The 14,262-nt window shown below is 32.1% G+C and overlaps 1 protein-coding gene across 1 annotated transcript; it reads left to right on the top strand.

The window, feature by feature from the left end:
* Positions 1–5,468: 5,468 nt before the first annotated feature.
* LOC129289027 (disease resistance protein Roq1-like) lies at positions 5,469–6,479 on the top strand. The gene has a single exon (XM_054925854.1). The coding sequence runs from the start codon at positions 5,469–5,471 to the stop codon at positions 6,477–6,479; it is 1,011 nt and encodes a 336-aa protein (XP_054781829.1).
* Positions 6,480–14,262: the final 7,783 nt, after the last annotated feature.

Raw genomic sequence — 14,262 nt, 5'->3', positions numbered from 1 at the left:
TTCAAGACACAAGGTAACCATTATTAATGTGTTGTGATGGGTGTGTTTGTGAATGGTTATGTGTTGTTTTGTTGTTTGGGAAAAATTATGAATTATTGAAAATAAATACTGTATATACTTGTTTGAAATTATTGCCAAGTGGGTTAAAAATTTATTTTTGTTTATCATGATGAGATATTATTGTTCGGATATATTCTTGTTTGGATATTTGAATGATGCATGACTTGTCAGGGTATTTTAATGTATGGTGTTAATGAGAATTTCTGTTCGGTTAATTATTACCACGTGGTAAGCCCTCATTGGACCCAATGAGTGGCGTGTCGCTTGGTCCAACTCACCTTTGGCCGGGTGATTTGGCGTCCGAGCATGGCGAAAGGAGGATATAAGGTGCAGTCATGCAAAATAAATACTTGTTCGGTTTGTTTGAAAATATTGTTCGGTTAAATATTTTGTGTGCCCACTTAGCAATTGCATGATTAGTTACATCCGCATGCATCATTACATATTAATTTTTGGTTACTGGGACTTTTAAGTCTCATTCCCCGTAGTTAACATTTTTACAGGAGCAAGTCCGGCCGAGAAAGCACCAGAGGTGTAACTATGGTGTATGAGACACCATCTTTTATGTTGCCTCTTATTTTGAATTATACAATGTATCTTGTGCCAACTTAGGACATATCTTCTTTGTGAAGCATGTAAACTCTAATCCTTTTTATTAAAAGTATTTATATGACCAAAAGGATTATGTCTGTTCCTCTTGATTCATGACCTGAATTAAATATCATGCCATGAGGATCCTGTCTGTCCCTCATGGTTCTAATTGCTTTTTGAGATATTTTAAGACCTGTGGTATATTGTATTGGATGTACCATGGTAGAAATTTTTCTACCATGATAAGGGTATGATGAGGGTTCAATGAAAAAAAAATGATTTATTGAATTAATAATTTGTGAAAAATCAGTTTGTAAATTTGAGGGTATTACACTTATCATTTTATAAGCATTGGTCTCCTAATCCCCTCACCAGCTTCTTAACTTGACATTAATGTTGTATCGTTTTTTTTTTTTCCTGTTTTTTTTATCTTTGTCAATTTTTTTATTTTCAGAATTTTTTTATTTATATGATAACATATTTCTAATCTCTTTTATTCCAATTATTTTCTTATAATTTTTAAGTTTTATCCTTCTAATTTAGTTTTAACATGACTCTCAAAAGTTCTTGATTACAAAGGCTTAAATAATAATTTTTGAGCACAAAACATACATATAATTCATCATTAACTAACTCATTTAATCATATACTTTTATGTTTATTTTTCCAATTCTGGTCATAAAAAGAGTATCCTCCTCTTTCATACTTTTGGACGCATATATTTATTTTTTTAGATATCTAAAGATATATTTAAATTAATTTCTTAACTAACTTAATATATTATTTCAAGAGCCGAGTTTACATATTTAAAGATAAGGGACTGAAATTATTATTGATATTTTTCTAATGTTAATTTTTTTTTTCGTTTTTGTATTTTGTTATCATATAAATTTAAACTTAAATTTGAAATATATTAATTTAATTATAATCGGTTCAACCATCTCTCAATCGTGCTTTGACAACTGAATCATGAATCACTATTTTGACATATTGAATTTGATAATCAGTCAAGTTTTTAAAACTTTTATTCATAAAGTCCTATTCTATTTGGTCTTTAATATAAAACACTTTGTAAAAAAATAATATATGGTTCTTAATATAAAAAAATTTATAAAATCAAGTCAAAAATTTATAAGTTATTCAAAAAAAAAGATTCATATATAATTTGTTCATTTAGGTAGAAGTCAATAGTTTTAATTAAAGGTAATTTGGAAATGTTATAATAACTTTGAAGAAATCAAGACTCTTAATTAATTCTTCATATTTTTTAATTTTTATGATTCAATAAAAAGTGTTTTATAAATAGAATGGGAGGGAATACATTGTAATCGAAAATGCCGAGTATTATGTTTAACCAAAAAGAAGTTAATTCAAATTATGAAGAAAAAAGTAAATAATATATATAAAAAAAACTAACCCCAGTATGCTAATGTTATCTAACATCCCTATTTATGATAAAAAGTCAAAACTTTCTACACCCCTTCTTTATATACCAGTTTTGGAACCCTTGTAAAAAACTTTTTTTAACTAGTGTAGAAAGTGTTTTCTTTTTTAAATAGTGTGAGAAGTTGGAGGCCAAACTTCCTAAACAGCTTAACATATCATTATCAACTTGCCAAAAGATAACAATGTTTAACAAGTTGTGTATGAACTTTCTGAAACTCTTCTCAGAAATTATAATACACACTACTAAAAAAATTTGAGAAACGACCAGTGCCAAGCCTCAATATTTTTAATTGATATATAGCGTTATGACATCATTTTTATCATATTATTTTATTATTCGATTTTGCTTATGTATTTTTACTTATTTGATGAATAGAGTATCGACATACAAATGCCACAAAAATACGCTAATTACACTGCAGTCTTTAGGAATTTTTGTGAGATTAATTTTTTTTTTTGGTTGGCGAAATTGCCACCCTCTACATAATGAGTAAACATAATTATCATTGCTGAACTTGTAGTAGTCATCAGTAATAATCAATGTTATTATTGAACTCCAGGCGATCACTATCCTTTAAAACCCATAAGTTATATTTTTGAAAAAGTAGTTGTCATATATGGGATTGTAGTTTTCGTTACTTACAATGAAAAATGTTATTTATCACGCTGAATTTGTCATTAAGGTCTAACACTTAAAACCAAGTTATTATTTATAAATAGTAGTTATCACTACCGACGAACTTTTGTAATTATGATTAGTCATAATCAGAATAGTTAATCGTTATATGAAACCTATCATGGATCAGTTCTGGTGTAATATATTTTCCTTTTATTTTCCTTAACTTGTTTTCTTCTATTTAAAATACTGTCCTGGCCTACTTCGTCTTGTTTTTCTAATATTCTTTGGCTGTTGATTTTACAGAATGTTTTTACTTTTTTTTAATAGCCAAATCATGCTTTCTAAACGTAACAATTGTTAACATTGTTGAACCTTGACATTTCTTTTAGACATATATCCTTGTCTATATATATAATTTTGTTTTATTGGCGAACAACAGTGACACTACGGTAATCAGCAACATCAGAGCAATATTAGATGAATTTTGGTTTCCCGATCTTGCCAAAGATCAAGTAGGGTTACAACTTCGTGTGAGAGAAGTGCTTGCTTTGTTGGAGTGGAAATTTTTTTTGGAAGACACTGTCATAATTGGAATCTGGGGAGCAAAAGGTATGGGTAAAACTACTATTGCTAGGGCTATTTATGATAGAATTGGTCACAATTTTGAGAGTAAATGTTTCGTTGATAATATCAATAACCTTGAAATGACAGCGGAACCAATGAAAAAAGTACTCAATAGAAGAGCCCTAGTAGTGCTTGATGATGTAAATCAGTCAAGCCAGCTCGAAGAATTGTGTGGAAATAGAAAGTGGTTTGGTAAAGGGAGCTTGGCACTTGTTACATCTAAAAATAAGAAAATAAATCACTTTGTAGACAAATCTTACCAAATGAAAATGTTGGACAGTAGAGTCTCTTGAGCTTTTCAATTGGTATGCATTCAAGAAATCTACTCCAACAGAAGATTTTGTGAATCTTTCGCCGAAGATTGTTACTTTATTTGAAGGATTACCATTGGCACTTGAAGTTATCGGCTCTCTTTTACACAATAGGACAATACTTGAGTGGAAAAATATATTGAATAAATTGGAACAAGTCCAAGATGGTCAAATGCAAAAGAAGCTTAAGATAAGCTTTGACCTTTTAACTGATTTGGAGAAAGATTTATTCAGTAATATGGCTAGCTTTTATGTGGGCCGGAGTATACAAAGTGTTGCAGAACTGTTAAAAGGCTCAGGATTTTCTGCTAAAATGGGAATGCAAGTACTCGTTGAACGTAACGTTGTAAAAGTGATAAATGACAAGCTTCATGTTCACGATTTGCTGCAAGAGATAGCTAAGGAAATTAATCCAAATAAGCCAGAGTTCATGTATGTCTATGACGTGTTCTTAAGCTTTAGAGGCGAAGATACACGAAGAGCATTTAACACTCATCTCTATACGGCTCTAAAACAAGCAGGTGTTAAGGTTTTCATGGATGGAGAGATTGAAAGGGGAGAAAATATTGCATTTTCAATACTACAAGCAATTGAAAGTTCTAGAATGTCAATCATTATATTCTCCAAAAATTTCGGTGGATCTAGTTGGTGCTTGCAAGAATTAGAGAAAATCATGGAGTGTCACAAAACAACTTATCAAGAGGTTTTCCCTATATTCTATGATGTGAGACCATCTGAAGTGCGTAAATGACAAAATGCCTTTGGAAAAGCTTGGAAAAAGCTTTTAACAAGACCCTCAACTAGCAAAGGTGAGGAATTGACAATCAATGTGGAAAGAGTCATCACTGAAGCTGCCAACTTATCTGGATGGGCTATGCAAAACTACAGGTAGTTTCCCGTTTCATTTACTTATTATATACTATTGCTTATGCAATATTTAGTAGGTAGCAAAGTGTTTCCTAGGAAAAAACAAATTATAAATGCGCATATCCCTTTTTTTTTATTAACTGCATCTATCCCATTTTCTTTCTAAATATATTTTCTATTTTCTTTCTAAAAATCACCTTTTCATGTTCTAAACATGCACTTAATGTTGAGTTCCTGTTTCGATGCAACCTAACACCAAAAAATTTTATTTATTACAAGGAAAACTTGCTAGCAGATTTCACTAGGTTGTATATATAGTATGATTTTCTTAGAGGACAATACCAAAAAAGAGAGTGGGGGTGAACTTGTTCTTACACATCATGAACGCCTTTTAAAACAACTATATAAATTTGTACGTTACATGGAGAAAAAATTTAGGGAGAATGACATTTAATGCCCTCTTTAGAGAATTTATCGCAACAAGAGTCCATTAGTTTTGCATTGAATATTGTTTTGTAAAAATACATATAATTGTTATTAAAAGTTGAACCTTAACTGTATTTTTTGTTTGGATTTTTTTTTTAAAATTTAACAAGTTAAGGTTTAGCTTTTAAAAATATATATATTTTTTCATGAGACAATATCCAATGCAAAACTAATAAGTTTTTATTGCGATAAATTATCTTGAGAGAGTCTTAAATGCCATTTTTCTAAAAATATATACGAGCACACTTAATATCAGTAGAGGTGAGGAATACTACACGATAAATTAAATAATTATATAACTTATTTTCAGTACTAGTACGTTGTCATTTAGTTAATTTATGAACCAATTTTTACTTGCATATATAATAGCTAGGATTCTTGGTAAATTTTGTAATTATCTAACTTCTTATGTTGGTGCCAGAACTAAAACTGAATTGATTGATTATGTTATTGAAACTATTACGATGAAGCTAGGTGACAACAAGTGCTTATTTGTTGCTCACCATCCAGTTGGATTAGAGTCTCGAGTGCAATTTGCCACCAAATTGCTAAGTAGTGAACCAAATGAGATTATCATATCTGGGATTTTGGGGATGGGAGGAATTGGCAAGACAACCATTGCTAAAGCCATCTATAATGAAATTGGTCAAACATTTGAGGGAAAGATTTTCCTAGCTAATATTAGGGAAGTTTGGAGGCAAGATAATGGTCAAGTTTACTTGCAGGAACAACTTCTTTCAAGCATCATGAAAACAAGAAGGATGACACCAACAAATATTGAAATGGGGAAAGCTCTAATCAAGGAAATGCTTTGTCATAGAAAGGTTCTTGTTGTTCTTGATTATGTGAATAGTGAAGACCAACTCAAGGCTTTATGTGGAAGTCAAGAGTGGTTTGATCAAGGAAGTAGAATAATCATCACTACTAGGGACGAGCATTTACTTAAGATTGTTTCAGTGAATCACATATATGATATGAAAGAATTAGATGTTGAAGAATCTCTTGAACTTTTCAGTTGTCATGCATTTAAGCAAGCAATCCCTAAACAAGATTTCAATGAACTTTCAAGAAGAGTGGTATCTTACTTCGGTTGGTTACCACTGGCTCTTGAAATACATATTTGGAGAAGTGTTTTGGAAAAATTGCAAAAAATTCCAAATGATCAAATACAGGCAAAGCTAAAAATAAGTTATGATGGTTTGAGTGACAATAGTGAGAAAGATATATTCCTTGACATATGTTGTTTTTTCATTAGGAAAGACAAAAGCTATGCTACTCAAATATTAAATGGTTGTGGATTTTATGCAGAAATTGGAATCAATCGTTTGATAGAGCGTAGTCTTATAAAAGTTGGCAATAGAAATAAACTCGACATGCATGACTTGCTATGTGATACAGAAGAGAAATCATTTGTGAGCAGTCACCAGAAAAGCATGGCAAGCATACTAGATTATGGAATCAAGATGACACGCTAGATGTGTTGAGAAATAGAACGGTAAGAGTATTTCTCCATGCCTTCATTGAAATGTTTCATTATGTTCTGTATTTAATTTTTTCTACTTAATTTTTCATTACTCATTTTGCCGCTCCTATATCTTTTTGTTGTCACTGGTGGGTTTGAATCATTGTTACATATCACATGTAGAGTTGGGAAAATGCACCTACCACAAAAAATAAGTTAGCCTATTGTGGGCTACAGGCTAGATTCTTAGCGGACAAGAATATTTCTTGTCTAATCAACCCAAGAGTGGGTTGGCTGGCCAACTCACATTTTATTCAGTTAATTAATTATCTCTAAACCTACAAGTCTTTATTTGTTTGTCTCCAAATTGAATTACATATTTTTATAGGACAATTTCAAGCCCTTTCATGCAATGCCCATATTTGGTGCTTGACAATACTTCAAAGATGATTACTTTTAATAGGAGAATACTTGTGAATAATAAAAAAAACAATTAAAAAAAAGGAAGGCATTGAAGGGCCTTTTCTTGAGGACAAGGCAAGGTGGGCTATATTAACTTCATTGAAAGAGGCTGGGCAATTTCTAACCTATGTTGTGATTTTAATTAGGTTGATTAAAGTTACACAGATTAATCGAATCAAACCTATTTTCCCACTTTAATTTACATATTTTCATCTAGTGAGATACCATTTTTGTTTGCCTCTTCCTTTTATTCAACAGAGAACAATAGCTATCCAAGGACTGACTCTAAATGTGTCAAGAGACAATTCACTATGCTTGTGTACTGAATCATTCAAGGAAATGAAGAAGCTTCGTTTGCTCCAACTTGATCATGTTCAACTTGCTGGAGATTATGGGTATCTATCAACAGAATTGAGATGGCTTTGCTGGCACTGATCTCCCTTAGAAAACATGCCAATGAACTTGAGTTTAGAAAAGATAGTTGCCATAGACCTAAAACGGAGTAATCTAAGGAAAGTGTGGGAGCAAAGTTAGGTATTTATAATGAAAATGGGAAACTAGAAACTAGGTATTTATTTTATTTGTTATGTAATTTATATTGGATTGTTTTTTGTGTGCAGATGCTGGAGTGGTTGAAGATTCTCAATTTAAGTGATTCTAATTACTTGATAGAAACACTTCGACTTTTCAAAAATACCAAATCTTGAAAAGTTAATACTCAAAAATTGTTCCAGTTTGTCAAAAGTTCACCCCTCCATTGGAAATCTTAAATATATTGTTTTGTTAAATTTAAAGGACTGCAAAAGTCTCCACCATCTCCCAGTAAGTATATATAACTTGAAGTCTTTAAAGATTCTCAATCTGTTTGGCTGCCCAAAGATTGAAAAGCTAGAAAAGGACATAGGGAAAATGGAATCTTTAACAACTTTGGTGGCAAATCAAACTGCTATAACACAAGTACCCTCCTCGTTAACAAGATTGAAATGCATTAAATATGTGTCTCTGTGTAGCTATCTAGGTTGCATAGATACGGGTACGAGTATCGGATACGATACGGCATGATACGGGGATACGGCAAATTTTTAAAATTTTAGGATACGGGTACGGCAATATATAATATTTTTTTATATAAATGTAAGTAATATGTCAACAATCAAAATGCATAGCAATCCAAAAAAATACAAAATACTATCAAATGCATCACATTTCATCATCCTCATTTTCCATTACATTACTAGGCTCTCCTATAATTTCTTGCTCTAAAATGGGTTCATCAAGTGACAAGCTTGCCATCTCAAGGCTATTGATAGCATCAAATGGCTCCATAGTATCTCCACCAATATCCCACATTCTACTTTGCCCAATGCGATACTTTTCACTCTTCCTTGACAAGAGACGAAGATTAGTATGCACGAAAACTAAGTCTTCAGCTCTTTTAGGAGTGATCTTGTTTCTCTTCAATGAGTGGATAAAGGAGTAAGTGCTCTAATTTCTTTCACAACAAGAGGAAGAGCACGGTTGGCCTAGAAGTTTTAATGCAAGCCTCTGAAGAATAGGGGTGAAAGAACCATAATTTAACCACTATCCTTTAGGTTCTAAATTCCACCTATCTTGCAAGCAATCAAATGATGAATAGAAGTCTAAACTTCCAACAAATTTTGGGAACTCTTGAAAGACCACCTTTCTCTCCTCAGGATCAGTAAAGTACCTATAAAGGCACTTTACTCTCTCAGATGATATTTCATTATCTAAATGAGGCAGAATTCTATTGGGAGCACCTTCAAGCCATTGGGGTGTATAATACCTATAACATTTGCAAACAAAAAGGATTAAGAACAAAACTAAATAATTCATGAATGAAAAATATTGCAATAGTAATATAACTAACCTAGGATTCAATGAATGTGCAAGATAATGAAGGGGAGTGCAACTTTTTATCCATCGATCAATAATGATCCTATAAACAACATCAAAGAAAGCTGAATACTCAGAAAGCTCCTTATTCTCATACTTGTAGATGGACTCCTTCACTTGTTCTATCATTGAATCCCACATTTCATAAATTAAATAAAGTATAGGCTTATTTGTGTCAGCCATCCGAAGCATGTCATAAATCGGTCCAGTGAAAGAAAGTATATAATCTACCTTATCCCACCAAGAGTCATTAAGCATCAAGTTTTTCACTGTGGCTGCCTTTCCAACATCATCTTCCTTATAAGCATTCCATGCTTCACTTATCACCATTGTACGAAGTGAAGTTTTAATGAGCTTGAGTCTTTTGAGCATAACAATGGTGGGTGCAAAGCGAGTGTCAGCTATGGCAAGTAATTTTAATGGCACAAATTCATTAAAAATTGCCAATCGCATAGAATGACACATGATAAATGTTCTAATAAAAGCAGAATCATCCTTAACCTCCTCTATCCAATGGCATTCATCATACATAATCTCATTTACCTCTGTGTTTTTTGCTGCACATATATTCTTTAATGCAAGATTAAGCGTATGCACAACACATGGCGTCCAGAAAATAGTGGGATACTCAGCCTCTATAAGCCTACCTGCTGATTTGCAAACAGATGCATTGTCAGTGATTATTTGAACCACATTTTGAGGCTTGACCTCTTCAATCACTTGACGCATCAAGTCAGCCATATAATGTCTGTCTTTATATTCTTTGGATCCATCAACTGCCTTCAAAAATATGGGATCCCCATCAGACACAGCCATAAAATTAATCAGAGGCCTCCTTTGAGCATTTGTCCAACCATCTGTGACTATGCTCACTCCTTTCAAACTCCAAGTTCCTTTAATTGGTTTAAGTAACTTCTCTATGTGAGCTCTTTCTCTTTGCAACAATAGACCCCTTAATGCATTATAACCAGGAGGTTTGTATCTAGGAATGATGTTGTTCGCAGCATATTGATATGAACTAATGAAATATGGATTGCGTGACAAATGAAAAGATAGACCACCTGTATAAAACATTCTTGCAATTTCAGCATGTAGATTTTCTCTTGCCCCTTGTTGGAAGGCCTTTTCTAATGGACTTACTGCCCTTCTCTTGCTTTGGTTGCTTTCACTTGTCATAGGATATAAGGGAGATGAACCTTCAGCCGGGGGTGGTAATGGCACTTGCTTTGACTTGGTCTTCTCATCAGCATCTTCTTGTAATTTTCTCATCTTAGCTAGGCAATACTCATCAACTTTCGAGCATATAGTAATTCCCTTGCCAGAAGTTTTTAACAAGTGCCACTTAACTCTAGAATAAGAGCCATTAAATTCTTTGTTACAATAATTGCACCTCCAATATCTATTTCCACCTTCTGGTATGTCTCTATTTTTATTCACGAAAGTGACATAGCACCATAAGGGAGTTCCATCTTTTTGTAGCTCATTTATAGAAGAAAAACGGGCTGCTGAATTAATACTTCCCCTAGAACTATTTGCTGTAGCCATAGCTAATTAAAAAAAATTGAGATAAACTAAGATTAAATATGACTAAAAGCATTGAAATGTAGATTGAGATTTGAGCAAAATAACATGTAACATAAAAATAGAAAGCAAGCATGCATTAAATATAAATTCTGCACATGAACATTGCAATCTAATATATTAAATTAATAAATAAAAATTAAATTTAGAGAAGAGGGCAGAGCATGAGCTTCGGTCAAAAGGAAAAGAAAACTGGACATGAGAGTTGAAGCAAAGTTTAAGTCTTTAACATAAATCAAAAATAAAATAATAAAATCTATTCATTTTTCAGTTTCAGGCTCGTGACAGCATGAGAGACAGAGTTGAGAGTTGAGAGACACGAGAGAGAGAGAGAGAGAGAGAGAAGTGTAAACCAGTGAACGCCTGAACGGACGAAAGACCGATGCCGGTGAGCTGAGCAACTAAGAATGAGTAGGAGCACGAAAGAACTAGGCGCACGGCAAGTCGGAGGACAACAACGGCGAGATCTGGGAAGGTTCGATCTGGTTTTGCGAACTCAGTGTAAGAGAACGACGGTCGACTGATTTCGCGAGTTGGGAGAGAAGGTCAGAATCAAAGTGAGTGAGGTTCGATCTGCTTATTTAGGCAATTTTTTTATGCAAAACGCAGCATCCAGCGTCGAAGCAGTGTCAGCCGTGTTGACGCTATGTCTCGCCATGTCGCGCTGTGTCACCCAAACAAAAAACGTATCGGACACAGACGTACTCGCACGGAGCGAGTATCCGTGTCCGGTGCGTATCCGACACGGATACGCCACCAAAATTGGCGTATCCGTGCTTCCTAGGTGGCTATGAAGGATCATCATGTGATGTATTTTCATCTCTAGTGCTGTCATGGATGTCACCAACAAATCGTCAGAAGTCTTTGTTCCGATCAGTTGGGATCATGATGCCTTTGTTGATTAACGGTCTGTCACAGCTTCCTCTATTCTCTAAACGCTATGAAATATCAGAAGCAAGACCAAGCACGTCTCAAAATTCATGCAAAGAAACTCAAGCATTAATTGGTTTTCATCACGATCAAGTTCACATGGAAAGCTCAGAAACATTCATGAGTTCTCTAACTATTCATGTAGGTGCCAACAAACTTATCGATACACTGTCAGAGAGTATTTCATAGGTTATTCTCTTCGTCTTCTGCCATTACAATATTATTTATCTCAACATTAGGAAAATTCTTTTCTCTTATATATGTGTTAGTATTTTGACACTTACACTAAAAGCATTAGGATTTAAGCACCACTAAAAACTTATTCAACGAGGCTGTTGAAAATCACCAAAACAAAAATCGATTACTTTGGACGATTTTTATACAAGCTATGGTGGTTCTTGAGGAAGTGGTGTCGCAAAATAAAATGTTTCCTTTGTCACTGCTTGAATCTTGAAAAGCGTCACCTTTGATTCTTTTTTTTTTTTGAATTTTTTTTTGCTTTTGCATTAATTTTGGTATTCATAAAATTTTAGTAAATAATTTTCATTAATTTTTCATAATGACTAAAGTTAATTGCAACAATGATCATCACATTAGTTAACAAAATAAAAATATAATTATAAATTAATAAAATTAGATTTAAAAAAAAACATAAAAAGCAAAATAAAAAAAACATTACTTATTTGTTGCATTACTTATAGACTTATTGATAATTAGGCTTCCGGTAGAAATGAAAAGAAAGAAGAGAGAGAAAGAGATATAATTGAAGATGGTAGGAATATAATTGTGCGGGAAATAATAGAGAAGGTGGGCTATTAAATTATTTCTCTAGTCCTATTTACATAACAAAAAAAGATTATTTGTTTTTGTTCTATTTATAGGACACTTCAATAATTATTTTATCTATCTTTATCCTTTTGCCCAATAATTAAATCTGACATTCATAAAACTTTAATAAATAATTTTTTATTATATTTTGTATAATGACTAAAATTAATTGCAACAATGATGATCACACATTAGTTAACAAAATAAAAAGTATGTCCATAAATTAATAAAATTGCATAAATAACAAATAAATATAAAAAAGTAAAATAAAAGGGATATATTATGAAAATTATATAAAAATAAAAAAACATTAACGTTTTGTTGTATTACTTGTATAGACTTGTTGATGATTAGGCTTCTGCATGGTAAAAATGAAAAGAAAGAGGAGAGAGTTTTTTTTTTTTTTGGGGGGGGGGGGTAGCTATTAATAAGAAAATAACAGGGTCTTTGATTATTGTGCTTTAAAATAATGTGCTTTTAGTAGCGCAAGCGAAAAGCTCCTCTAACGAATCCTTGACTTGAAGAACTTCCTTCAAATGTTATGTTTACGTTATTATATATACATAATCTAATGGGCCTGCTTTTAATTTGTTGTGTACATGAAATAGGGGTTGAGTAATGAAACGATTGAATATTCTCTTCCCGGAGACAATTATCCTGATTGGCTAGTTTTTGAGAATGGAGGATCCTCGGTGACCTTTAAAGTGCCTCAAGTTGATAATCGTTGCTTAAAAGGAATGGTTCTCTACGTGATCTATTCATCTCTTCACAATAATTTGGAGTTTGTGTATCCCATCGGTGTCATGATCAAGAACTTCACCAAAACTACCATGGAGTTCTACAAGCAAGATGCTGCAACAATTTCTGCACAAGATGATGAATGGAAGAAAATAATATCTAATTTGGATCCTGGAAATGAAGTGGAAGTTATTTTTAATTTTGCACAAAAATATATCATCAAGAAGACCGCAATCTATCTGGTATATGTAGAAGATCAATCTAATGTTGTTAAAGCTTAGGCAACGAGGAAGATTCGTGTTGTTTAGTCAATTGGGATTGTCATAATAAAGATTCGCTTGCAGTTATTCTAAGCATGATCTGATGTTTGTTTCTATAATATATGTAGGATATTATCTCGCAGGTCTTCCATATGGACCAAAGCAAAAATGAGACCACAAGGACAAGTTGAAGGATTTTGCATTATGCTTTTCATTTTTTGTTTTTCCACGTTGTTGCTAGCCTTTTTTTTTTTGTGCATATGAATTAGACATGATTAAACACTAAATGTAGATACTTCTCCTAATATAGATTAAAACCTGCCTAGTTCATCAAGGTTTGAAAGACTAGCATCTTTCATTAGATCCGCAATACTCAAGAGTCACATTGTTATTATTTGTTGAGGAAATAAGGGAGCATTTGAGATTAATGAAATGGAATAGAACAGAGTGGAGCACAGTGTAATGACATGGAGTTTTTCGTTATTTGGGAGTTTTATGATGGAAATGAATAGTCTTATATGATTATTGCTTGGAAGTTATTTTAAAATGATGGAATGTAATGGATTAAATTTTTTTTCTTCCAATATTACCCTAATGAATAAATCTAAAGATAAACTGTGAATAAATTTTTATTATGTTCTTTCTCATAATTTGTACAAATAAATTAATAATAGTAATAAGAATTACAAATAAATTATAGACAATGATGATCTCATAAGAAAATTAATATTAATTAAGTCACCTTAAATTTTCTAGGTCTTTATCTGTAATTTATTTGTAGTAATAATAATAATAATAATAATAATAATATTATATTATTATTATTATTATTATTATTATTATTATTATGTAAAATCTTTACATACTATTTACAAGTCATCTATAAATTTTTAAAAAACTAGTTTGAGTTGTTAATGTTTAAATATAATTTATAAATTTTAGATGAATATTTATAAATTATAATATTTAAATTGTTAATTATTCAAATATTAAAAAAGTTTAATAATATTTATTAAATTTTATTTTAAGAAGACTTCAGGATGCTCGCACCTACATGGGTGTACCAAGTAACATAAAATGAGA

The sequence above is a fragment of the Prosopis cineraria genome, unplaced genomic scaffold (assembly GCF_029017545.1).
Source record: "Prosopis cineraria cultivar Desert tree isolate PC_DT_omini unplaced genomic scaffold, ASM2901754v1 PC12, whole genome shotgun sequence".
Classification (NCBI taxonomy): domain Eukaryota; kingdom Viridiplantae; phylum Streptophyta; class Magnoliopsida; order Fabales; family Fabaceae; genus Prosopis; species Prosopis cineraria.
This window is presented reverse-complemented; position numbering and strand designations above follow the sequence as displayed.

Excerpts from the sequence above, each read along its gene's own strand:
- LOC129289027 (XM_054925854.1), top strand. The coding sequence starts at position 5,469 with ATGAAGCTAGGTGACAACAAGTGCTTATTTGTTGCTCACCATCCAGTT.